General features: G+C 35.9%; 2 protein-coding genes across 2 annotated transcripts; both read left to right on the forward strand.

Moving 5' to 3' along the window:
- The first annotated feature begins 14,253 nt into the window (after nucleotides 1-14,253).
- On the forward strand, nucleotides 14,254-17,772 carry LOC137618340 (uncharacterized). The gene is made up of 2 exons (XM_068348508.1): nucleotides 14,254-17,207; nucleotides 17,648-17,772. The coding sequence occupies exon 1, from the start codon at nucleotides 14,254-14,256 to the stop codon at nucleotides 16,852-16,854; it is 2,601 nt and encodes an 866-aa protein (XP_068204609.1). The 3' UTR covers nucleotides 16,855-17,207; nucleotides 17,648-17,772.
- A 2,100-nt stretch (nucleotides 17,773-19,872) lies between these two features.
- Nucleotides 19,873-22,473, forward strand: LOC137618342 (uncharacterized). Its single transcript, XM_068348509.1, has 3 exons — nucleotides 19,873-20,202; nucleotides 20,521-21,777; nucleotides 21,886-22,473. The coding sequence occupies exons 1-3, from the start codon at nucleotides 19,873-19,875 to the stop codon at nucleotides 22,471-22,473; spliced, it is 2,175 nt and encodes a 724-aa protein (XP_068204610.1).
- Nucleotides 22,474-26,373: the final 3,900 nt, after the last annotated feature.

The raw sequence follows: 26,373 nt of genomic DNA on the forward strand, positions 1-26,373 counted from the left end.
AAAGAATACATTTAGCTTTGTTAACAGGATTTTAAGAGTCAGACAGAGGAAATAAGCACCTCTTAGTAATTATAGATGCTTTAACTCGATATACAGAACTAATAGCGCTTAAAACTAAAACTGCGATTGAATGCGCTAGGAAGTTTTACGAGTGTTACATTTGTAAACATGGAATTCCACACATGATAATCTCAGACTCGGGTGGTGAATTTAATAATCACTTTCTTACCTCATTGTGTGAATTCCTCAGCATAAAGAAAATAAATACCATGATATATCACCCAGAGTCGAATGGGCTAGTGGAAAGAGCAAATAGGAAGATTTTAAATATATTAAGAGTAACACTAGGGTGATCAGACCCCAATTGGGATATTGCAATACCGGCGGCACTGAGTACTCTGAATCATTCATATCATATATCAATTAAAATGTCACCGCATGAAGCATTGTATGGTACCCCAGTTAGAACGCCTTTCCATGTATTAACGCCTACAACTAATCTATCAAATCCTTTAAAAGAATGTATAAATGCAAGTATAAGTCGATATGATATCCTTCGAAAGAATTTAGAAGAATCACAAATCATAATGAAAAGGAATCATGATAAAATAGCGAAACCAACTAAAACATATACCGTGGGTGATAACATTTATATTCAAATCAATGTGAGTAAAGGACTCAATTATAAACTAACACCTAAGTTTTAAGGCCCATTTAACATTTTGGAAACATTAACGGCCAATAGGTTTAGAGTTCAAAACGTATGCCAACCCATGGATGAGAGAATAGTACCATTGGCTCACATAAGAAATTAAAAAGAAAAAAGAAAAGAGAGGGAAAGAAGTGAGGGAAAAATTTTTCATTTTATGTGATTAAAAGTTTTCTTCTTAATACAGGAGTAATTACATATATTTTTCTCGTTACAGGTTTCCAAGATGAATTTTTTGTTGTTGGGAGTGATATTGTTCGCTCAGACATTTTTCTCGTGTGGGATGAGCTCTAAAACTAAAAGTATAAATTTTAAATATGGCACTATAGTTGAAAGACAAGAAGACGTTTTTATTACATCAAGCAACGTAGTTGTAGAAGTGAATATGCTAGCAATTTTTCTTCAAGAGAATGATGTCACTAGCTTAAGAACCGCCATTTCAAGGTTTTCTGCCTCATTGGATGAATTGCATGGAAGACATTTTCATTTGACTACAGAGAGTTTGCTTGGATCAACATTAAAAGTTGCAGAGATGCTATCTGATGACTTGAAAAATAAGACTTACGAAACAGGATCTTTGGCTTATGACCTTTTGATGTGGACTGTAGGACACGAACATAAAGAAAGACAGAATCCGTTTATTTATGCTGCATTAAACATCTTTGGGTCTGTTGCAAGTTTAGGTTTAGGAATTTCCAATCGTCTTAAAATTAGTAATCAAAATAAGAAAATTGAGTTCTTGACTCATGAAGACGAATTGATTATGTCAGAACTAAGGAATCAGTTACCTTCAATCAATCAAATTATGGATTTAGTAAATGAACATTCAAATAATATCATTCAGATTAGGGAAGTACAGGATTTGTAGGCAACGTTAACGTATTATGATTCAAAGATAGATCACATACATAACAGAATTGCACATTTCATTGAGAAATCCAAGGATTATGTAGAAGCTATCACGTTAGCAACTAAAGGTGTACTGTCGCCCCATTTGTTGCCTATAAATTACTTAAAGTTAATTCTGGAGAACGGAAGGGATAAACTAGGCTATGTTCCTTTGTTAGGCGAACGTAGGTTAGAATTTTATTACAGCCTAATTACAGTAATCGTTGATAATAACAAGATTAGGATTACAATTCCCTTTGATTCTTCTGATGCCTGGCAATCTTACAGGATATCACCATTTCCGACTTTCATGACGAATCACTCAAATCCAGTAATATCCAGTTTGACAGGACACGTATTGATTCCCCCAGACAAGGAAACATATACGGTCATTAAAGACTTAAATCAATTAACTCACTGTTCAGACGCAATGGATAGAAAAATATGTACAGCTGACTCATTTGAATTCCATAAAAGCTTAATGGATTCATGTGAGTTAGGTATAGTGCTAGACGGTGCTCTCTCCCATACAAGTGAAAATTGTCTGGATAAGCTTTATCCCTTTGACAATAATTAGTTCAATTGCAGACTGAACAATGGCTCGTGGATACGATACGACAAGGACAGCTTCAATGTATCATGCCCCGACGGATCCATGTCTTTCGCCCACATCTTCGTTGCAGCAGATGGTTGTATCGGGACTTCCCCTAATTCCATGGTGACTGGTCTACGTACACTCATCAGAGAACGAGCCTACATCGCGAACTTCACGTGGACCTCTACAATGCCAGCACTACCTCTCCCATACAACAGAATTTTTACCAAGGTAACAAATATTTTTATTAGTTACCGTATTATGTTAATCTATGTTTCTGACAAAGGTAACAATTATTCTTTAACAAGTTACCGAATCATATGTATGTCAGTATTTTTATTTTTTTTGGTACCATATAATCATTTGCTAGCAATGTACCATATATATGATCTTTATTTATCATGCATTTTTTTTTCTTTGCTTTGGTAATATCTTTTCGTATGCATTGTTGTTATTATTTTCTGATGTGCCTATTTGGACATTCGTCCTCGTTTGCTTATGGCTAAAGTTAAACAAAGAATAATACATATATCCAGTCACGCCTAGTAAACATGTTTTGGCTTGTTGTTAAATTTTTTTTGGAAAAATTGAGATAGCTGGCCGAGCTAATGTAATAAATGAAATAATTTTTCTTACATGTTTAAAACACATGACGTAATATGTCATTTTGGATGAAGATGCTAGCCGTGAGATTTGCTGTAGTCATGTAAAATCATAAACAGGATGCACAATGCAGCCTCGGGAATGTAACATTTTTCTTAAACGTCAACACCAATGCATCAGTGTGTGGAAGTTTGTGATGTCACCGGATGCAGGTGTCTTCCGAGATTGTGTTTTAAATGCTACATCAACTAAGCATACGATATCTGTGATATCGATAATTTAATCAGTTCATATCAATACTTCACCAGAATTGGTCATCCAACCAAACCACCTCCCTCCTATGATGGAGATGTTTAACTCTGTTGTTTTTAGATAATAAATACTTTTAAAGCTAATAAGATGTACTTCGTTATCCAGCCTTAACATCTTAAACAACACATACTCAATGTGTGCTTATAAAAGTAGCACACTTATATATACATACACACACACACACATATATATATATATATATATATATATATATATATATATATATAAATATTCATATATATATATATATATATATATACATATATATATATATGTATATATATATATATATATATATATATATATATATATAAATATTTATATATATAAATATTCATATTTATATTCATATATATATATAAATATAAATATGTATATATATATATATATATATATATATATATATATATATATATATATATATATACATATATATATGTATATATATACATATATATATGTATATATATACATATATATATATATATATATATATATATATATATATATATATTAATATATATATAAATATACATATATATATATATATATATTATATATATATATATATATATATATATATATACATTTGTATATATATACATATATATATATGTATATATATATATATATATATATATATACATATAAATACATATGTATATATATAAAAATATATATATATATATATATATATATATATATATATATATATATATATATATATATATATATATATATATATATATATATATTGGCGTGCTACTATTATAAGCACACATTGAGTATGTGTTGTTTCAGATGTATGTAAATGGATAACTGAATACATCTTAATAGTTTTTAAGTGTTTATTCTATAAAAACAACAGAGTTAAACATCTCCATCACTGGAGGAAGCTGTCTGGTTGGTCCAGATGACCAATTCTGGTGAAGTATAGATATGAACTGCCTAACTTATCGATATCACAGATATCGTATGCTCAGTTTATATTAGTCACGTCACAAACTCGGAAGACACCTGCATCCGGTGACGTCACAAACTTTCACACGCTTGAGACAATGTGTTGACGTTAAGAAGAATGTCAAATTGCTGAGGTTTGCATTGTATGTCCTGTTTACGATTTGAATGACTACAGCAAGTCCCAGGGTTAGCTCCTTCAACCAACATGACATATTACGTCATTTGTTTTAAACATGTAATATTAACTATTCTAATTATTACATTAGCTCGGCCAGCTATCTCAATTTTTTTTTTTACAAAAATTTAACAACAAGCCAAAACATGGTTATTAGGTGTGACTGGACATACGTATTATTCTTTGTTTAACTTTAGCCATAATCAACCGAGGACGAATGTCCAAACTGGCACATTAAAAAATAATAACAATAATGCATATAGAAAGATATTACCAAAGCAAAAAGAAAAATGCATGATAAAACCAAGATCATATATATGGTACATTGCTAGCAAATGATTATATGGTACAAAAAAAAAAAACTTCTGACTTACATATGTTTCGGTAACTTGATAAAGAATAATTGTTACCTTTGTCAGAAACATAATACTCAATTTTTAGTGCACAAACACGAATTCCTGGTACGTACACGTACCACGGTTTCGTACATATATATATATATATATATTTATATATAGGGCTGATACTTTTTATTAGATGCCCATAGATTCTGTTATATATATTTTATTTTTTTTTTCTCTTTTCTTTTTTAACATTCCGGCTTATATATTTTTATTAGATGCCGAGAGTAAAATGATTTATATCTTTTTTTTTTTTTTAAATGTTGTTTTAAATGTATTTTTAACAATGCAAATGTAGAAAATTTCTTTAATTACATATTACTAGCGTACTAACAGCTTTTCATACAAACTCTTCCCGACAAATTACTCCTTTAGCGAATGAAGTGGCCACTCAAACGGCTTTGAATTGAATCAAATAGGGAGTATTGTCGGGGCTAGGCGAATCGTTCCTTTTTAGCTGCTTGCTGTGCCGTAACCTACGCCAAACAAGGATGTTCACGGCGATAAATATCACCACCGTGATACTCAAACCAGCTAGTAGTATGGGGTGAAGAATTTCCTTATAAGTCGGTGACAGGTGGTCCATTTCGGTTATTTTCATCAACCGCTTGGCAACTTGTCTGTTGTACGGGAGAGGAAGTTCTGGCATTGTAGAGGTCCACGTGAAGTTCGCGAAGTAGGCTCGTTCTCTGATGATTGTCCGTAGACCAGTCACCATGGAATTCGGGGAAGTCCCGACACAACCATCTGCTGCGACGAAGATATGGGTGAAGGACGTGGATCCGTCGGGGCATGATACATTGAAGCCGTCCTTGTCGTATCGTATCCACGAGCCATTGTTCAGTCTGCAATTGAACTCATTATTGTCAAAGGGATAAAGCTTATCCAGACAATTTTCACTTGTATGGGAGAGAGCACCGTCTAGCACTATACCTAACTCGCATGAATCCATTAAGTTTTTATGGAATTCAAATGAATCAGCTGTACATATTTTTCTATCCATTGCGTCTGAACAGTGAGTTAATTGATTTAAGTCTTTAATGACCGTATATGTTTCCTTGTCTGGGGAAATCAATACGTGTCCTGTCAAACTGGATATTACTGGATTTGAGTGATTCGTCATGAAAGTCGGAAATGGTGATATCCTGTAAGATTGCCAGGCATCAGAAGAATCAAAGGGAATTGTAATCATAATCTTGTTATTATCCACGTTTACTGTAATTAGGCTGTAATAAAATTTTAACCTATGTTCGCCTAACAAAGGAACATAGCCTAGTTTATCCCTTCCGTTCTCCAGAATTAACTTCAAGTAACTTATAGGCAACAAATGGGGCGACAATACACCTTTAGTTGCTAACGTGATAGCTTCTACATAATCCTTGGATTTCTTAATGAAATGTGTAATTCTGTTATGTATGTGATATGTCTTTGAATCATAATACGTTAATGTTGCCAACAAATCCTGTACTTCCATAATTTGAATGATATTATTTGAATGTTCATTTACTAAATCCATAATTTGATTGATTGAAGCTAACTGATTCCTTAGCTCTGACAAAATCAATTCATCTTCATGAGTCAAGAACTAAATTTTCTTATTTTGATTACTAATTTTAAGACGATTGGAAATTCCTAAACCTAAACTTGCAACAGACCCAAAGATGTTTAATGCAGCATAAATAAACGGATTCCGTCTTTCTTTATGTTCGTGTCCTACAGTCCACATCAAAAGGTCATAAGCCAAAGATCCTGTTTCATAAGTCTTATTTTTCAAGTCATCAGATAGCATCTCTGCAACTTTTAATGTTGATCCAAGCAAACTCTCTGTAGTCAAATGAAAATGTCTTCTATGCAACTCATCCAATGATGCAGAAAACCTTGAAATGGCGGTTCTTAAGCTAGTGACATCATTCTCTTGAAGAAAAATTGCTTGCATATGCACTTCGACAATTACGTTGGTTGATGTAATAAAAATGTCTTCTTGTCTTTCAACTATATTGCCATATTTAAAATATATATTTTTAGTCTTAGAGCTCATCCCATACGAGAAAAATGTCTGAGCGAACAATATCACTCCCAACAACAAAAAATTCATCTTGGAAACCTGTAACGAAAAAAAATATATGTAATTACTCCTGTATTAAAAAAAAAACTTTTAATCACATAAAACAAAATAAAATTTTCCTTCACTTCTTTTCCTCTCTTTTCTTTTTAATTTCTTATGTGAGCCAATGGTACTATTCTCTCATCCGTGGGTTGGGATGTGTTTTGAACTCTAAACCTATTGGCCGTTAATGTTTCCAAAATGTTAAATGGGCCTTAAAACTTAGGTGTTAGTTTATAATTGAGCCCTTTTCGTACATTGATTTGAATATAGATGTTATCACCCACGGTATATGTTTTAGTTGGTTTCGCTATTTTATCATGATTCCTTTTCATTATGATTTGTGATTCTTCTAAATTCTTTCGAAGGATATCATATCGACTTATACTTGCATTTATACATTCTTTTAAAGGATTTGATAGATTAGTTGTAGGCGTTAATACATGGAAAGGTGTTCTAACTGGGGTACCATACAATGCTTCATGCGGTGACATTTTAATTGATATATGATATGAATGATTCAGAGTACTCAGTGCCGCCGGTATTGCAATATCCCAGTTGGGGTCTGATCCCCCTAGTGTTACCCTCAATATATTTAATATCTTCCTATTTGCTCTTTCCACTAGCCCATTCGACTCTGGGTGATATATCATGGTATTTATTTTCTTTATGTTGAGGAATTCACACAATGAGGTAAGAAAGTGATTATTAAATTCACCACCCGAGTCTGAGATTATCATGTGTGGAATTCCATGTTTACAAATGTAACACTCGTAAAACTTCCTAGGGCATTCAATCGCAGTTTTAGTTTTAAGCGCTATTAGTTCTGTATATCGAGTTAAAGCATCTATAATTACTAAGAGGTGCTTATTTCCTCTGTCTGACTCGTAAAATCCTGTTAACAAATCTAAATGTATTCTTTCGAAGGGTTGATTGGGCACAGGATAAGCTCCTAGGCTGACAGGTGTTTTCGTATGCCCTTTGTTTTCCTGACATGTGCGACAATTAGCTATGTGTCTTTTTATATCTGTAAGCATTGTATGCCAATAAAACAATGATTTGGCTTTCTGTGACATTAATGAGAACCCAGGGTGTCCATGTAATGGATTTGAATGCAACCAATTCAGGACAGTGGAAATAAGTGAGATTGGTACTACTACCTGGTTGTTAGTTACATGTGGTATATTGCAGGTTTTCCTTGTCACAGTCCTACACAGAATATTATCTTTGATTATATAATTCTGCTGCTTATACTTTATATATTCCTTTTCTTTATGATTGCCTTTCAAAGCATTTATAATTGTTTCTATTTTCTGATCTTTTCTTTGCTCAGTCTGTAACAATTCAGCGCTCTAGCCTAAATCTTCTTGTTCAGATATTGTTTTTACAATAGGCATGGATGTTGATATATCTATTAATTCAGCTAAAGGCTCCGTACAAGATGACACGGGGTTGCGTGATAATGCATCCGCAATGATATTTTCTTTCCCAGGTAAATACCCGATTCTTGCGCCAAAATCTTGAATGATCAAATGCCACCGAGTTCGTTTGGGGCTGTGGTTGAAGCCTTTAAAGAACTCTGTTAGTGGTTTATGGTCAGTAAGAACCTTAACGGGATAACCGTAAATTATGAACTTAAAATGCACTAGCAAATTAACAATAGCTAACCCTTCCTTGTCTATTACTGCATACTTACTTTCGGAAGTTCTCAATTTTCGAGAATAGAAAGCTATCGGGAAAAATTGTTTATCATATTGCTGAAGCAATACCCCTCCTACTCCTAAGTCTGAGGCGTCTGTTGCAATGAAGAATTCCTTACCGAAGTCAGGAAATTTTAAGATAGGAGAACTACACAGTTCATCTTTCAAAGTATTAAACGCCTGTTGATGTTGCTCAGACCATATGAAATCTACGCCCTTCTTCGTAAGATCAGTTAAAGGAGCGGCTATTATTGAATAGTTGCGTATAAAACGCCTGTAATATCCACTACAACCCAGAAATTGCTGTATTCCCTTGATATTAGTAGGTATGGGAAAATTACGTATAGCCGACACCTTATCATGGACTACTTTAAGACCTTGGCTTGACACCATGAAACCCAAATATATTAATTCTGTTTTGAAAAATTCACACTTACTAATCTTTACCCTTAAGTTATGTTGTCTTAATCTCTGTAGTACTAGTTCTAACTTACGTAGATGTTCTTCTAAGGTGTTGGAAAAGATTACAAGATCATCCATATAGGCATGCAATATATCCCGTAACAAATCTCCAAACACTATGTTAATCATTCTTGTAAATGTTATAGGAGCACAACGTAAACCAAAAGGCATCCGTAAAAATTCATAATGTCCCCTGGCTGTGCTGAAGGCTGTGTATGGGATACTATCTTCTTCTAATGATATCTGGCGAAAGCCTTTAAGTAAGTCCAAACTGGTAAAATATTTATTCTGACCTAACAAAGACAAAATATCGTCAGTACATGGCACTGGGAATCGATCAGGGATCGCTTCCTCGTTTAGACGACGAAAGTCGACGCAGATACGCCATGTTCGATCTTTTTTCGGTACAACTATTAAAGGAAAATTATAAGGGCTGTTTGATTTTCTAATGACTTCTTCCTCTAACATTTTACCTACTTCATCATTTATTTCATTCTGGAATTTCATAGGGAGTCTGTACGAGGGTACTTATATAATTTTCTGCTTGTCCTTTAACCTTATTTGATGCTCGATCACATCTGTTTTTCCTAAGGATCCATCCGTAGTGGAAAAGACATCTTGATATTTAGTTAAAAGTTCAAAAATTTTCTGCTGAATTTCTTCGTCTTGAATGTCCTTACTGATTTTATTTTTAATAGATCGCAAAAGGGATTCATCCGCAACTGATTGGGAGTGATTGATTTCAGCAACGGTAAGAATACGATGTTTATAAACTTCTACATCCAAGATATGTTGATTTTTGTGAATTACTAAAGTGTTATTTAAATGATTACAGACTTCGATATTACATTGCTGATGTGAGCCTACTGTATAAATAGCTTGTGTGACAGACAATCCGTTAGTTTTCAAAGTATCGGAAAAGATTAATATTTCAGATCCCGGTAGTGTTTTCTTTATTTGCACTATTAAATTCGAAGGTATGTTTGGTTCGATAGATTGCGTGCAAGATGATATTACGGGTGAACGAGAATTCTGCTGGGTCGCGTATATTATTTCTTTATTAGTGAGACAAGTTATTGGTTCTTCAACGTACGTTACGGTTACATTTGTCGTCTCCTTTTTATCCAAAACTGATTTTAAGGTATTAGAAGACTTATAGAATTTCCCTTTGATATACACGCCGTGCTTGGCAGGAGCTAAGATAATGTTTTGATTTCCCATAGATGGGTATCCTATAATTACAGCTGGATACATATTAATGTTTTTTACAACAACAAATGTATCGGCAAACGTGCGATTACTGACTCTGAACTGAATATGAGTTATGCCTATGACGTTTAATTCATTATTTCCTATACCTGAAAGTCTAATTCCTGATTTTTCAATCGGAAAGTTCGAAAACAACAAATGATGTGTCTTCAAATCCATAATATTACGTGGACTACCAGAGTCAAAAAATAACGTAAAGGATTTGTGTTCTAAATTTACAGCATATAAGGTTGGCCGTAACTCATTTTGGCTTATTATTGTATGAATTCGTTGCAAATCTACGGGAGCATGCACTGTTTTACTTAATTCGGCCGTGTGTTTCATAGGAAAATCTATTGTCTCACAATTATCTGATACAACATTAAATTGATTATTCAATACTATTGATGTTGACATGAATGACCTTGACCCAACATCACTCTCTTCCCCTCTAGAGTTAACTATGTGGTATTTGCTTTGCTCTGCACATTCTGAAAATTAGTCTGACCTTGCGAGGTCTGGTTTGACGACCTAGGCTCAGCGATATTTGAAGAAGTGTTTGTTTGTTTCGGACTCTGAACTGCATTGACATTTGGTTGTTTCTTCTTATTGTTAAAATGAGGATTTTTCTTTTTATTTCCATATGGAACTGACTGTGGAATTGACTGTGTATTTCTGGGATACTGTTGTGTCTTACGCGAGTAACATTGACTATAAGAATGTGTTGCAGTGTTGTGAATTGAGCAAAATTTCGTTCTGCAGTCTGCGCTTATGTGACCTTGACGTTTGCAGTTGTAACACGTCACTCCCGCTAAATGGACTATTAACTACATTCACTGTTTGTGGTTTTGTTTCATTCTTTGCAAAAACTTGAGTTAACACGGGATCGAGATCTGGACACTTGGACATGTGTTTCTTTATCTGTTTATAAACATCCAATTCCGTACTTGCAGGCGTTAACTTCTTATCAAAACACATCACTAAAGCTTCAGGCAACATAAGTGTCATGCAAGTCAAATACATTAATCGCAAAAAATCTTTCACGGAGATGTTATCGTTAGTAACCCAAGTGGAATTACCTAAAATGTCCTGATATTCATTAAGCCTATCAGCTATGAGAGCTGCTCTCTCAATAACATTAAGCCGATTCATAGTGGCTTGATTAAGTGTATTTCGTAACGTTAACTCTACATCCAAGGCTTCCTCACCCCCATAGATCGCGCGTAACCTAACTTTGAAATCATCCCAAGTAACTGCTTCTTGAAATGAAACACCTCTTAAATACGCACTCGCATCCCCCTTAGAAAAATCTATAAAACTTTTAGCTTCTTGTAATTGTACAAAAGTGTCTACGATTTGTTTGGCATTTAAATGGGCATCAACGGATGAAATCCATGACTCCACATTTTGTGGCAAGAACCCGTTGACCCGACCTTGAAAAGGAAGGATTGCTGACCTGGCATTTACAAGCGTCACAATTGGAGGAGGATTAGTCTGGCCTACACCACTAGGTCCAGGGGAAGGGCTGACAGGAGGAGTCATGACTGCTGTATTTTTTTTTTCCTATCTCTTTGACCCCTTGCAATTCTATCAAAATATCTATATGAGTACAGACGCCCACTGCGTAAACGCATATGTATAATAAAATTCCCCAAACAATGTTACTAATCCCAAAACATTTCCCGAGAATTTCTGAAAGAAAAATGGAATTGGCACAAAGAAAGAAAAATTCTAAATGAGAATTCGAAGTTTCCTCTAACAAAGATTAGCAATACACTCACCCCAGTAATAATCGACTAACGACTCGTGATAACTACACTTCACTGCCCAAACTGGAATGAATTCAAAAAATCTGTACTTAGCTTATATATGATGTCGACACGTCCTCTCTCTCTCTCTCTTGATGTTTTATTAGCGATGTCTCGTTCGAGTTTCTTGTTGAATGTAGTTCTTCCTGGATATGTTTTGCAATTGTTGAACGCTAGTCCTTGGGTTTCCTAGGATGTTGATTGAAGATTCAGGTTGTATTCTAACATTTGTTGATGTTAGCTGTTTCGTTGGACTATAATACTTAGTCAAAATTGTAGATTCATGTAGAGTTTTTGAAGATCTTTCTCAGGTTTTACAGCTTTTATGTTGAAGTCTTGAAGATCTTTCTCTGGTTTTACAGCTTTTATGTTGAAGTCTTGAAGATATTTCTCTGGTTTTACAGCTATTATTTTGAAGTCTTGAAGATTTTTCTCTAATTCTTAGAGTTTAACCGCTGTCTTAGAGTTTAACCGCCGTCTTAGAGTTTAACCGCTGCCACCATTTATTGGCGTGCTACTGTTATAAGCACACATTGAGTATGTGTTGTTTCAGATGTATGTAAATGGATAACTGAATACATCTTAATAGTTTTTAAGTGTTTATTCTATAAAAACAACAGAGTTAAACATCTCCATCACTGGAGGAAGCTGGGTTGGTCCAGATGACCAATTCTGGTGAAGTATAGATATGAACTGCCTAACTTATCGATATCACAGATATCGTATGCTCAGTTTATATTAGTCACGTCACAAACTCGGAAGACACCTGCATCCGGTGACGTCACAAACTTTCACACGCTTGAGACAATGTGTTGACGTTAAGAAGAATGTCAAATTGCTGAGGTTTGCACTGTATGTCCTGTTTACGATTTGAATGACTACAGCAAGTCCCAGGGTTAGCTCCTTCAACCAACATGACATATTACGTCATTTGTTTTAAACATGTAATATTAACTATTCTAATTATTACATATATATATATATATATATATATATATATATATATATATATATATATATATATATATATATATAAATATATATATATACATATGTATATATATATATATATATATATATATATATATATATATATATATATATATATATATATATATATATATATATATATATATACATGTATATATATATATATATATATATATATATATATATATATATATATATATATATATATATATATATATATATATATATATATATATATATATATATATATTGTTAGGAGTATTGAATTTATGAATAGGTTATTTTTGTGGTGTACATTGTAAATGTTTTGTAGTTCATATTTTTCCCGTGTCTGTGTGTTGTCCTTGCGTATTGTTTGGGTGTTTGTATTCTTCAGTCCTTGGATGGTTTACTTCGGCCATTGGAGCGCCACCAGGGATTGAGATTTCTTGGATTTGTCATAGTGTAAATAACTCTGGATTATATACAAAAGTGTTACATTATTTGTACATGTTAAATTGTAAGTATTACTATATTTCATTTAAGGTTCTGTTGACACTTGCTGTGTATGTATGTATTTTCTGCCTTTTGTTGTGTTTAATATTGACGTTATTTTCCTGTTTTATCTACGGTGTATTGATAATCGATTTATTTGTTACTTACCTGCTTATTTTGCTCATTTGTAGTAATGCTGTACAATGTAAAATGTTCCTGGAATTTCGTTAATTTACATTCGTTATTGCTTTGGTTTCATTTCTCTTGTTATCATCGTAATCCTTATCTTTATATGTATCTTTAATTAAGTAAAATAACTAAATTTCGCAGTGCTTGCCTTATTCCGTATTATATATTTACTCGCATGTCATACTTAAACTTAATGCTATTCAAATTTGGATAAGAGCTCTGTTATGAAAGTAATCTAAGTTAAGGCATCATTAAATGTCTTGTTATTTATTGTCTATGGCCGTTTGGAGCTCCGCTTCGTACTTGCATCAGTGAAATGCTGGAAAGGGTATTAAGAGGCGAATGGTCGTAACAATTTGGGGGCCCGTCCGGGATCTGTTTGCGGAGTAAATCAAAGTGACCGTTAAAAACTAAAGTTGTTATAAGCTTATTTTTCCGTATGTTTATCATTTTGCCTTCCATATGTTTATTAGTATTTTTACGTGAAGTGTTAATGTTAAAAATACGGCGCTGTGCTCTTTAAGAATAATCAGATACGTATTAAGAGTTATTTTCATTTGTTAGTGAATGCTTTCGTTCATTTTTCTTTTATTTACGTCTTGAAGTTAAAATTTTTCGATTGTATAGTTTTGAATATGGATCCTTTCAGCATTAGTGATTTTTCCAGTAAACCAAGTGTGCATTATTTGCGTAATCATCGTATGAGAAAGGATGACTGGTTGGCTATAGCAGTGAACTATGACATTTCTGTTAAAAAGGTGTGGAGGAAATCTCAGATTAAGAATTTGGTTATAAATGCTTTGGTTGAGGAGGAGACTTTGCCTGAGGAAGCTTATGATTTATTAGATGAAGAGGGATCCCAGTTAACTCTCAAGCAGTTAGAATTGCAGTATGCTCGTGAAAAAGAGGAGAAAGATAGACAAGAGAGGAGAGAGTGTGAGGAGTTGGAGAGGAAAGAGAGGAGAGTGCGTGAAGAGTTAGAGAGGAAGGATAGGATAGAACGAGAGGAAAGAGAGAGAGAGCATGATGAGTTAGAGAGGAAGGATAGGATAGAACGAGAGGAAAGAGAGCACAGATATCAATTAGAGCTGTTGGAGAAAAAGAGAACGATAAAAGATAACGTGAGCCAAGGCTATGAAAGTGAACAGGTAATTGATGTTGTTAAGGCTTCTAAAATGATTCAGTTGTTTGATGAAGCGGATCCAGATGAGTTCTTTATGCTTTTTGAAAGACTTGCGCTTAATTTGAAGTGGCCTAAGCGTTTAGGGCCCGTAATCTTGGAGCCGTCATTAAAGGGTAAAGCTAGAACAGTTTTCTTGTCGTTAACATCTAGTGAGAGTAATGATTATGACTTTACTAAAGATAGTATCCTGAAAGCTTATGAGCTTACGGCTGAGTATTATCGTCTCAAGTTTCGAAGATATAAGAAGTTTGATTCACATTCATATATTGAATATTCACATAATCTTGTTAAATTACATGATAAATGGTATACAGCAGCAAGTGTCACTACCTTAGATGAATATAGGGAGCTCATTCTACTTGAACAGTTCATTAGAGGTGTTCCTATTGATGTTCAGAGATACCTATTTGAGCGTGAGGTTACAACTTTACAGAGAGCAGCTGTGTTAGCTGAGAATTACAGTTTAATTAAACCACATCAACATAGTCAAAGACAATCCAAGAAATCTCCAGGTAATGTATCAGAGGAGAAGAAATCCTCTGGCTCATTCAGTAGAAGTCTGTCTGAGGTTAGGTGTTACAAATGTAACCAGCTTGGTCATATGAAGGCAAGATGTCCTAGTAATTATAAGGAGGGGAAGAGCGAATCTTCGGGATCAAATATGGCAATTAGGGAGGTCCAGCAGGAAATTCCTGTTTCTCATTGTGATAGGTTAGATAATGAGTTTGCTCCTTTCAAGTTTGATGGGGTGGTATCAGTGTCAGATGACCTAGGTAGAAGTGTGCCTGTTAGGATAGTACGGGACACTTGTTCTTTTAATAGTCTAATTGTAAAAGGAAAGTTTCCTGGATTGGAAAAATCTTTTACATCCGATAGACTGGTTGTTAGAAGTTTGGGTGGACTGGTAACAGTTCCCTTGTGTAGGTTATATCTGCATTGTGGTTTATTAACTCGTTATGTCACAGTTGGGGTGGTGGATGAATTGCCTATTCGAGGTGTTGATTTTCTTATGGGGAATGACTTGGCAGGAGGGAAGGTTGTACCTAGTCCCATAGTTGTTGACACTCCATTAGAGGTAAGCCCCGTGGAAGATCCAGTATTGTATCCTTCTTGTGTTGTACAGCGTAGCGGAAGTCTGGCTGTGGTAGAAGTCCCACGAGAGCGTGGAACAGAAGTGACCAAGGACGTCAATGTAAGTACTACGTCAGGTACTTTAGAAGAAGATGCTGTTGGTACAGTTGATGTAGATATCAATATTGATAGTTTATTCCAAACTGATAGTTTTGGAGGTAATGTAAAAGAGAAAGGAAGTGTGCTAGAAACTAAGTTTGGTTTGAAGACTGGTAACGTAGTATTGGTAAATACTGTAAACTCAATTGAAAATGAAATTAATTCAAGTAATATTTTTGATTACTCTGATAATCTTTTTGATATGAAATGTTCTGATATTATAAAAGCTCAACAGGAAGATTTGTCTTTGCAGTCTATTTACAGTGAAGTTGTTGCAGAAGACCAGATAAATACGGAGCCAGTATGCTATTACCTGAGGAATGGACTACTGATGAGGAAGTTCAGATCTTTGCATACTCCTGAAAGTTCAACTTGGGAAATCAGGAATCGGATTGTCATTCCAGCGAGCCTAAGGCAAAAAGTATTACACGTGGCACATAATGTATCTTCTTCACACTTAGGAATAAGGAAGACTTTGAGTGCAGTTCTTCAACTCTTTTACTGGCCTGGTATAAGGAAAAGTGTCACAGAGTACTGTAAGTCTTGTCCAGTATGTCAGCTGGTTGGTAAGCCGAATCAGATTATAAAACCTGCCCCTTTACAACCTATCCCTGTTTTACCTGAGCCCTTTGACAAAGTCATATTAGATTGTGTGGGTCCTTTACCCAAAAGTAAGAAGCAGAATCAATATATGATTACAATGATGTGCATTTCCATTCGTTATCCTGATGCCTATCCACTTAGGAACATAAGTTCTAAGACACTGATCCGTATTAATAAAATTTTTCACTCAGTATGGTATCCCCAAGATTATCCAGACTGATAGAGGAAGTAACTTTACCTCTGATTTATTTAGACAGGTTATGGCAGCTATGAGCATTAAACATACGTTGTCCTCGGTATACCATCCAGAGAGTCAAGGAGCCCTGGAACGGTTCCATCAGACGTTGGAGGATGCCCTTACGAAGTACTGTCAGGAACATCAGACAGACTGGGATGAAAGATTACCATTCGTGTTGTATGCCATCCGCAACAATCGACAAGAAAGTCTTGGATATTCTCCAGCCGAGTTGTTATATGGAAGGAAAGTGAGAGGTCCTTTGGAGATACTCTATGACATGTGGTCAGATCAGACGAAAGAGGTAACATTAGGAGATTATGCTAAGAACTTACAAGGTAAGCTGGAGAGCTCTCGTAAATTTGCACATGATAATTTGAGCATAGCTCAAGATAAGATGAAATTAAATTTTGATAATAAAGCTAAGACACGAAGTTTTAGGCCAGGTGAATCTGTTTTAATGCTAGTACCCATAAGGAAAACATTTGAAAATAGATATGAAGGTCCTTATACGGTGATGAGCAGAAACAAGGATAATTATGTCATCTCTACTCCGGGAAAGAGAAAAAGCGAGAAGATGGTGCATATAAACCTAGGCCTACTAAAAAAGTTTGAGACCCAATGTGACAATGTCAGCTTGATTTGCAAGTCAACTGGGGAAGAAAATGGGAAGCTTAGTGAAACAGATTTTCCAGATCGAAGTAAATGCATACCACTAAATAATACACTTGCATTAAATAACATTGACTGTAAACTTAATCATCTCTCATCTCAACAGGCTAGTGACTTGAAAAAGTTATTGGAACTTTTTCCAGAGATCTGTGGAGATGTGCCTACCCAGACATCATTGGTAGATTATCAGCTAGAGCTTAAGCCAGGTACAGAACCTCAGAAGAGTGCCCCATATAGAGTTTCCCCTCAAAAGAGAGCCATACTAAAGAAGGAAACTGACTTTTTGCTGCAACATGGTTTTGCGGAGCCAAGTATTAGTCCTTGGGCATCGCCATGTGTTTTAGTTGAAAAACCAGATGGCTCCTATAGACTCTGCACTGACTTTAGAAGACTAAATGAGATAACTGTTTCGGATTCTTATCCATTACCAAGGGTGGATGACCTCATAGATCAGATACTTGGCTGGAACATCTTTCTATGCTGAAGGATTTACTTGGCAGATTGAGACAGGCTTGTTTGACAATTAACTTAATCAAGAGTGATTTCGGCCATGCAAAGCTGCAATACCTTGGATATGTGATTGGCAGCGGTGAGGTATCCCCAGTAGCAGCCAAAGTAGACGCCATCACCAAGCTAAGCTGCCCAAGATCCAGACGTGAAGTAAGAAAATTCCTTGGGATGGTAGGCTACTATAGGAGGTTTTGTAAAAACTTCTCTGAAGTAGTAGCCCCATTAACTGACTTAACCAGCACCAAGAGGAAGTTCGTTTGGACACCAGTTTGTGAGGAAGCCTTTCGACGAGCCAAAGATTTCCTAACCAGTAGCCCTGTCCTGAAGGCTCCTGATTTTGGCTCTCCCTTTGCTGTCGAGGTCGACGCTAGTGACCGTGGAATAGGCGCTGTACTCTTGCAGAAAGGGCCAGGTGACATGCAGCATCCTGTTGCTTACATGCCAAAGAAACTAAAGAATCATCAGCGAAATTACTCCACAATCGAAAAGGAAGCATTTGCTCTTTTGACTGCATTGGAGCACTTCGAAGTTTATCTTTCTGGCAGTCCTGCTCCCATATTAGTCTTCACAGATCATGAGCCACTAAAGTTTGTAGGCCGGATGAGAACCAAAAATAAAAGGCTCATGAAGTGGTGGTTATCTTTGCAGCAGTTTGATCTAAAGATCCAGCATATCCGTGGACAGGATAACCTTCGAGCAGATATTTTATCACGCTGTAGTAACTAACTCGACAGGTTGGTCGAAAATCTTTCACATAGAGTTTTCGACTTAAGGAGGGGGATGTTAGGAGTATTGAATTTATGAATAGGTTAGTGTATATTGTAAATGTTTTGTAGTTCATATTTTTCCCGTGTCTGTGTGTTGTCCTTGCGTATTGTTTGGGTGTTTGTATTCTTTAGTCCTTGGATGGTTTACTTCGGCCATTGGAGCGCCACCAGGGATTGAGATTTCTTGGATTTGTCATAGTGTAAATAACTCTGGATTATATACAAAAGTGTTACATTATTTGTACATGTTAAATTGTAAGTATTACTATATTTCATTTAAGGTTCTGTTGACACTTGCTGTGTATGTATGTATTTTTTGCCTTTTGTTGTGTTTAATATTGACGTTATTTTCCCGTTTTATCTACGGTGTATTGATAATCGATTTATTTGTTACTTACCTGCTTATTTTGCTCATTTGTAGTAATGTTGTACAATGTAAAATGTTCCTGGAATTTCGTTAATTTACATTCGTTATTGCTTTGGTTTCATTTCTCTTGTTATCATCGTAATCCTTATCTTTATATGTATATTTAATTAAGTAAAATAACTAAATTTCGCAGTGCTTGCCTTATTCCGTATTATATATTTACTCGCATGTCATACTTAAATTTAATGCTATTTAAATTTGGATAAGAGCTCTGTTATGAAAGTAATCTAAGTTAAGGCATCATTAAATGTCTTGTTATTTATTGTCTATGGCCGTTTGGAGCTCCGCTTCGTACTTGCATCAGTGAAATGCTGGAAAGGGTATTAAGAGGCGAATGGTCGTAACAATTTGGGGGCCCGTCCGGGATCTGTTTGCGGAGTAAATCAAAGTGACCGTTAAAAACTAAAGTTGTTATAAGCTTATTTTTCCGTATGTTTATCATTTTGCCTTCCATATGTTTATTAGTATTTTTGCGTGAAGTGTTAATGTTAAAAATACGGCGCTGTGCTCTTTAAGAATAATCAGATACGTATTAAGAGTTATTTTCATTTGTTAGTGAATGCTTTCGTTCATTTTTCTTTTATTTACGTCTTGAAGTTAAAATTTTTCGATTGTATAGTTTTGAATATGGATCCTTTCAGCATTAGTGATTTTTCCAGTAAACCAAGTGTGCATTATTTGCGTAATCATCGTATGAGAAAGGATGACTGGTTGGCTATAGCAGTGAACTATGACATTTCTGTTAAAAAGGTGTGGAGGAAATCTCAGATTAAGAATTTGGTTATAAATGCTTTGGTTGAGGAGGAGACTTTGCCTGAGGAAGCTTATGATTTATTAGATGAAGAGGGATCCCAGTTAACTCTCAAGCAGTTAGAATTGCAGTATACTCGTGAAAAAGAGGAGAGAGATAGACAAGAGAGGAGAGAGCGTGAGGAGTTGGAGAGGAAAGAGAGGAGAGTGCGTGAAGAGTTAGAGAGGAAGGATAGGATAGAACGAGAGGAAAGAGAGAGAGAGCGTGATGAGTTAGAGAGGAAGGATAGGATAGAACGAGAGGAAAGAGAGCACAGATATCAATTAGAGCTGTTGGAGAAAAATAGAACGATAAAAGATAACGTGAGCCAAGGCTATGAAAGTGAACAGGTAATTGATGTTGTTAAGGCTTCTAAAATGATTCAGTTGTTTGATGAAGCGGATCCAGATGAGTTCTTTATGCTTTTTGAAAGACTTGCGCTTAATTTGAAGTGGCCTAAGCGTTTATGGCCCGTAATCTTGCAGCCGTCATTAAAGGGTAAAGCTAGAACAGTTTTCTTGTCGTTAACATCTAGTGAGAGTAATGATTATGACTTTACTAAAGATAGTATCCTGAAAGCTTATGAGCTTACGGCTGAGTATTATCGTCTCAAGTTTCGAAGATATAAGAAGTTTGATTCGCATTCATATATTGAATATTCACATAATCTTGTTAAATTACATGATAAATGGTATACAGCAGCAAGTGTCACTACCTTAGATGAATATAGGGAGCTCATTTTACTTGAACAGTTCATTAGAGGTGTTCCTATTGATGTTCAGAGATACTTATTTGAGCGTAAGGTTACAACTTTACAAAGAGCAGCTGTGTTAGCTGAGAATTACAGTTTAATTAGACCACATCAACATAGTCAAAGACAATCCAAGAAATCTCCAGGTAATGTATCAGAGGAGAAGAAATCCTCTGGCTCATACAGTAGAAGTCTGTCTGAGGTTAGGTGTTACAAATGTAACCAGCTTGGTCACATGAAGGCAAGATGTCCTAGTAATTATAAGGAGGGGAAGAGCGAATCTTCGGGATCAAATATGGCAATTAGGGAGGTCCAGCAGGAAATTCCTGTTTCTCATTGTGATAGGTTAGATAATGAGTTTGCTCCTTTCAAGTTTGATGGGGTGGTGTCAGTGTCAGATGACCTAGGTAGAAGTGTGCCTGTTAGGATAGTACGGGACACTTGTTCTTCTAATAGTCTAATTGTAAAAGGAAAGGTTCCTGGATTGGAAAAGACTTTTACATCCGATAGACTGGTTGTTAGAAGTTTGGGTGGACTGGTAACAGTTCCCTTGTGTAGGTTATATCTGCATTGTGGTTTATTAACTCGTTATGTCACAGTTGGGGTGGTGGATGAATTGCCTATTCGAGGTGTTGATTTTCTTATGGGGAACGACTTGGCAGGAGGGAAGGTTGTACCTAGTCCCATAGTTGTTGCCACTCCATTAGAGGTAAGCCCCGTGGAAGATCCAGTATTGTACCCTTCTTGTGTTGTACAGCGTAGCAGAAGTCTGGCTGTGGTAGAAGTCCCACGAGAGCGTGGAACAGATGTGACCAAGGACGTCAATGTAAGTACTACGTCAGGTACTTTAGGAAAAGATGCTGTTGGTACAGTTGACGTAGATATCAATATTGATAGTTTATTCCAAACTGATAGTTTTGGAGGGAATGTAAAAGAGAAAGGAAGTGTGCTAGAAACTAAGTTTGGTTTGAAGACTGGTAACGTAGTATTGGTAAATACTGTAAACTCAGTTGAAAATGAAATTAATTAAAGTAATGTTTTTGATTATTCTGATAATCTTTTTTATATGAAACGTTCTGACATTATAAAAGCTCAACAGGAAGATTTGTCTTTGCAGTCTATTTACAGAGAAGTTGTTGCAGAAGACCAGATTAATACGGAGCCAGTATGTTATTACCTGAGGAATGGACTACTGATGAGGAAGTTCAGATCTTTGCATACTCCGGCAAGTTCAACTTGGGAAATCAAGAATCAGATTGTCATTCCAGCGAGCCTAAGGCAAAAAGTATTACACATGACACATAATGTATCTTCTTCACACTTAGGAATAAGGAAGACTTTGAGTGCAGTTCAACTCTTTTACTGGCCTGGTATAAGGAAAGGTGTCACAGAGTACTGTAAGTCTTGTGCAGTATGTCAGCTGGTTGGTAAGCCGAATCAGATTATAAAACCTGCCCCTTTACAACCTATCCCTGTTTTACCTGAGCCTTTTGACAAAGTCATATTAGATTGTGTGGGTCCTTTACCCAAAAGTAAGAAGCAGAATCAATATATGATTACAATGATGTGCAGTTCCATTCGTTATCCTGATGCCTATCCACTTAGGAACATAAGTTCTAAGACACTGATCCCAGTTTTAATAAAAAAATTTCACTCAGTATGGTATCCCCAAGATTGTCCAGACTGATAGAGGAAGTAACTTTACCTCTGATTTATTTAGACAGGTTATGGCAGCTATGAGCATTAAACATACGTTGTCCTCGGTATACCATCCGGAGAGTCAAGGAGCCCTGGAACGGTTCCATCAGACGTTGAAGGATGCCCTTACAAAGTACTGTCGGGAACATCAGACAGACTGGGATGAAAGATTACCATTCGTGTTGTATGCCATCCGCAACACTCGACAAGAAAGTCTTGGATATTCTCCAGCCGAGTTGTTATATGGAAGGAAAGTGAGAGGTCCTTTGGAGATACTCTATGACATGTGGTCAGATCAGACGAAAGAGGTAACATTAGGAGATTATGCTAAGAACTTACAGGGTAAGCTAGAGAGCTCTCGTAAATTTGCACATGACAATTTAAGCATAGCTCAAGATAAGATGAAATTAAATTTTGATAATAAAGCTAAGACACGAAGTTTTAGGCCAGGTGAATCTGTTTTAATGCTAGTACCCATAAGGAAAACATTTGAAAATAAATATGAAGGTCCTTATACAGTGATGAGCAGAAACAAGGATAATTATGTCATCTCTACTCCGGGAAAGAGAAAAAGCGAGAAGATGGTGCATATAAACCTACTAAAAAAGTTTGAGACCCAATGTGACAATGTCAGCTTGATTTGCAAGTCAACTGGGGAAGATAATGTGAAGCTTAGTGAAATAGATTTTCCAGATCGAAGTAAATGCATACCTCTAAATAATACACTTGCATTAAATAACATTGACTGTAAACTTAATCATCTCTCATCTCAACAGGCACGTGACTTGAAAAAGTTATTGGAACTTTTTCCAGAGATCTGTGGAGATGTGCCTACCCAGACATCATTGGTAGATTATCAGCTAGAGCTTAAGCCAGGTACAGAACCTCAGAAGAGTGCCCCATATAGAGTTTCCCCTCAAAAGAGAGCCATACTAAAGAAGGAAACTGACTTTTTGCTGCAACATGGTTTTGCGGAGCCAAGTATTAGTCCTTGGGCATCGCCATGTGTTTTAGTTGAAAAACCAGATGGCTCCTATAGACTCTGCACTGACTTTAGAAGACTAAATGAGGTAACTGTTTCGGATTCTTATCCATTACCAAGGGTGGTTGACCTCATAGATCAGGTAAGCAATGCTGTATATGTTACAAAGATTGATTTATTACTGGGTTATTATCAAGTCCCATTAGCGGATAACACAAAACCGCTGACAGCATTTACTACTCCAGATGGACTATATCAATATACAGTCCTTCCATTTGGACTTAAGAATGCTCCTGCAGTTTTTCAAAGATTGATGGATCAAGTAATCGGCAATATGCCTGGTATTCGAGTGTATCTTGACGACATTGTTGTATTTTCAGATACTTGGCTGGACCATCTTTCTATGCTGAAGGATTTACTTAGCAGGTTGAGACAGGCTTGTTTGACAATTAACTTAACCAAGAGTGATTTCGGCCATGCAAAGCTGCAATACCTTGGATATGTGATTGGCAGCGGTGAGGTATCCCCAGTAGCAGCCAAAGTAGATGCCATCACCAAGCTAAGCTGCCCAAGATCCAGACGTGAAGTAAGAAAATTCCTTGGGATGGTAGGCTACTGTAGAAGGTTTTGTAAAAACTTCTCTGAAGTAGTAGCCCCATTAACTGACTTAACCAGCACCAAGAGGAAGTTCGTTTGGACACCAGTTTGTGAGGAAGCCTTTCGACGAGCCAAAGATTTCTTAACCAGTAGCCCTGTCCTGAAGGCTCCTGATTTTGGCTCTCCCTTTGCTGTCGAGGTCGACGCTAGTGACCGTGGAATAGGCGCTGTACTCTTGCAGAAAGGGCCAGGTGACATGCAGCATCCTGTTGCTTACATGCCAAAGAAACTAAAGAATCATCAGCGAAATTACTCCACAATCGAAAAGGAAGCACTTGCTCTTTTGACTGCATTGGAGCACTTCGAAGTTTATCTTTCTGGCAGTCCTGCTCCCATATTAGTCTTCACAGATCATGAGCCACTAAAGTTTGTAGGCCGGATGAGAACCAAAAATAAAAGACTCATGAAGTGGTGGTTATCTTTGCAGCAGTTTGATCTAAAGATCCAGCATATCCGTGGACAGGATAACCTTCGAGCAGACATTTTATCACGCTGTAGTAACTAACTCGACAGGTTGGTCGAAAATCCCTAACATCAGAGTTTTCGACTTAAGGAGGGGGATGTTAGGAGTATTGAATTTATGTAAATAGATTATTTTTGTAGTGTACATTGTAAATGTTTTGCAGTTTATATTTTTCCCGTGTCTGTCTGTGTTGTCCTTGCGTATTGTTTGGGTGTTTGTATTCCTCAGTCCTTGGATGGTTTACTTCGGCCATCGGAGTGCCACCAGGGATTGAGATTTCTTGGATTTGTCATAGTGTAAATAACTCTGGATTATATACAAAAGTGTTACATTATTTGTACATGTTAAATTGTAAGTATTACTATATTGCATTTAAGGTTCTGTTGACACTTGCTGTGTATGTATGTATTTTCTGCCTTTTGTTGTGTTTAATATTGACGTTATTTTCCCGTTTTATCTACGGTGTATTGATAATCGATTTATTTGTTACCTGCTTGTTTTGCTCATTTGTAGTACTGCTGTACAATGTTAACGTTCCTGGAGTTTCGTTAATTACATTTGTTATTGCTTTGGTTTCATTATTCTTGTTATCATCGTAATCCTTATCTTTATATGTATCTTTAATTAATTTTAAGTAATGTAACTAAATTTCGTAGTGTTTTCCTTATTCCGTATTATATATTTACTCGCATGTCATACTCAAATTTAATGCTATTTAAATTTGGATAAGAGTTCTGTTATGAAAGTAATCTAAGTTAAGGCATCATTAAATGTCTTGTCATTTATTGTCTATGGCCGTTTGGAGCTCCGCTTCGTACTTGCATCAGTGAAATGCTGGAAAGGGTATTAAGAGGCGAAGTTACATGTGGTGTATTGCGGGTTTTCCTTGTCACAGTCCTACACAGAATATTATCTTTGATTATATAATTCTGCTGCTTATACTTTATATATTCCTTTTCTTCATGATTGCCTTTCAAAGCATTTATAATTGTTTCTATTTTCTGATCTTTTCTTTGCTCAGTCTGTAACAATTCAGCGCTCCAGCCTAAATCTTCTTGTTCAGATATTGTTTTTACAATAGGCATGGATGTTGATATATCTATTAATTCAGCAAAAGGCTCCGTACAAGATGACACGGGGTTGCGTGATAATGCATCCGCAATGATATTTTCTTTCCCAGGTAAATACCCGATTCTTGCGCCAAAATCTTGAATGATCAAATGCCACCGAGTTCGTTTGGGGCTGTGGTTGAAGCCTTTAAAGAACTCTGTTAGTGGTTTATGGTCAGTAAGAACCTTAACGGGATAACCGTAAATTATGAACTTAAAATGCACTAGCAAATTAACAATAGCTAACCCTTCCTTGTCTATTACTGCATACTTACTTTCGGAAGTTCTCAATTTTCGAGAATAGAAAGCTATCGGGAAAAATTGTTTATCATATTGCTGAAGCAATACCCCTCCTACTCCTAAGTCTGAGGCGTCTGTTGCAATGAAGAATTCCTTACCGAAGTCAGGAAATTTTAAGATAGGAGAACTACACAGTTCATCTTTCAAAGTATTAAACGCCTGTTGATGTTGCTCAGACCATATGAAATCTACGCCCTTCTTCGTAAGATCAGTTAAAGGAGCGGCTATTATTGAATAGTTGCGTATAAAACGCCTGTAATATCCACTACAACCCAGAAATTGCTGTATTCCCTTGACATTAGTAGGTATGGGAAAATTACGTATAGCCGACACCTTATCATGGACTACTTTAAGACCTTGGCTTGACACCATGAAACC

Source organism: Palaemon carinicauda, chromosome 24 (assembly GCF_036898095.1).
Source record: "Palaemon carinicauda isolate YSFRI2023 chromosome 24, ASM3689809v2, whole genome shotgun sequence".
Taxonomy (NCBI): domain Eukaryota; kingdom Metazoa; phylum Arthropoda; class Malacostraca; order Decapoda; family Palaemonidae; genus Palaemon; species Palaemon carinicauda.

What these genes read in the sequence shown, in the direction of transcription:
- LOC137618340 (XM_068348508.1), top strand. Translation starts at nt 14,254, where the DNA reads ATGGATCCTTTCAGCATTAGTGATTTTTCCAGTAAACCAAGTGTGCAT.
- LOC137618342 (XM_068348509.1), top strand. Translation starts at nt 19,873, where the DNA reads ATGGATCCTTTCAGCATTAGTGATTTTTCCAGTAAACCAAGTGTGCAT. An exon ending in TGGAGAGGAAAGAGAGGAGA is followed by an intron (nt 20,203 to 20,520) that starts GTGCGTGAAGAG and finishes GTAATCTTGCAG; the next exon opens with CCGTCATTAAAGGGTAAAGC. An exon ending in AGACTGGTAACGTAGTATTG is followed by an intron (nt 21,778 to 21,885) that starts GTAAATACTGTA and finishes AAAGCTCAACAG; the next exon opens with GAAGATTTGTCTTTGCAGTC.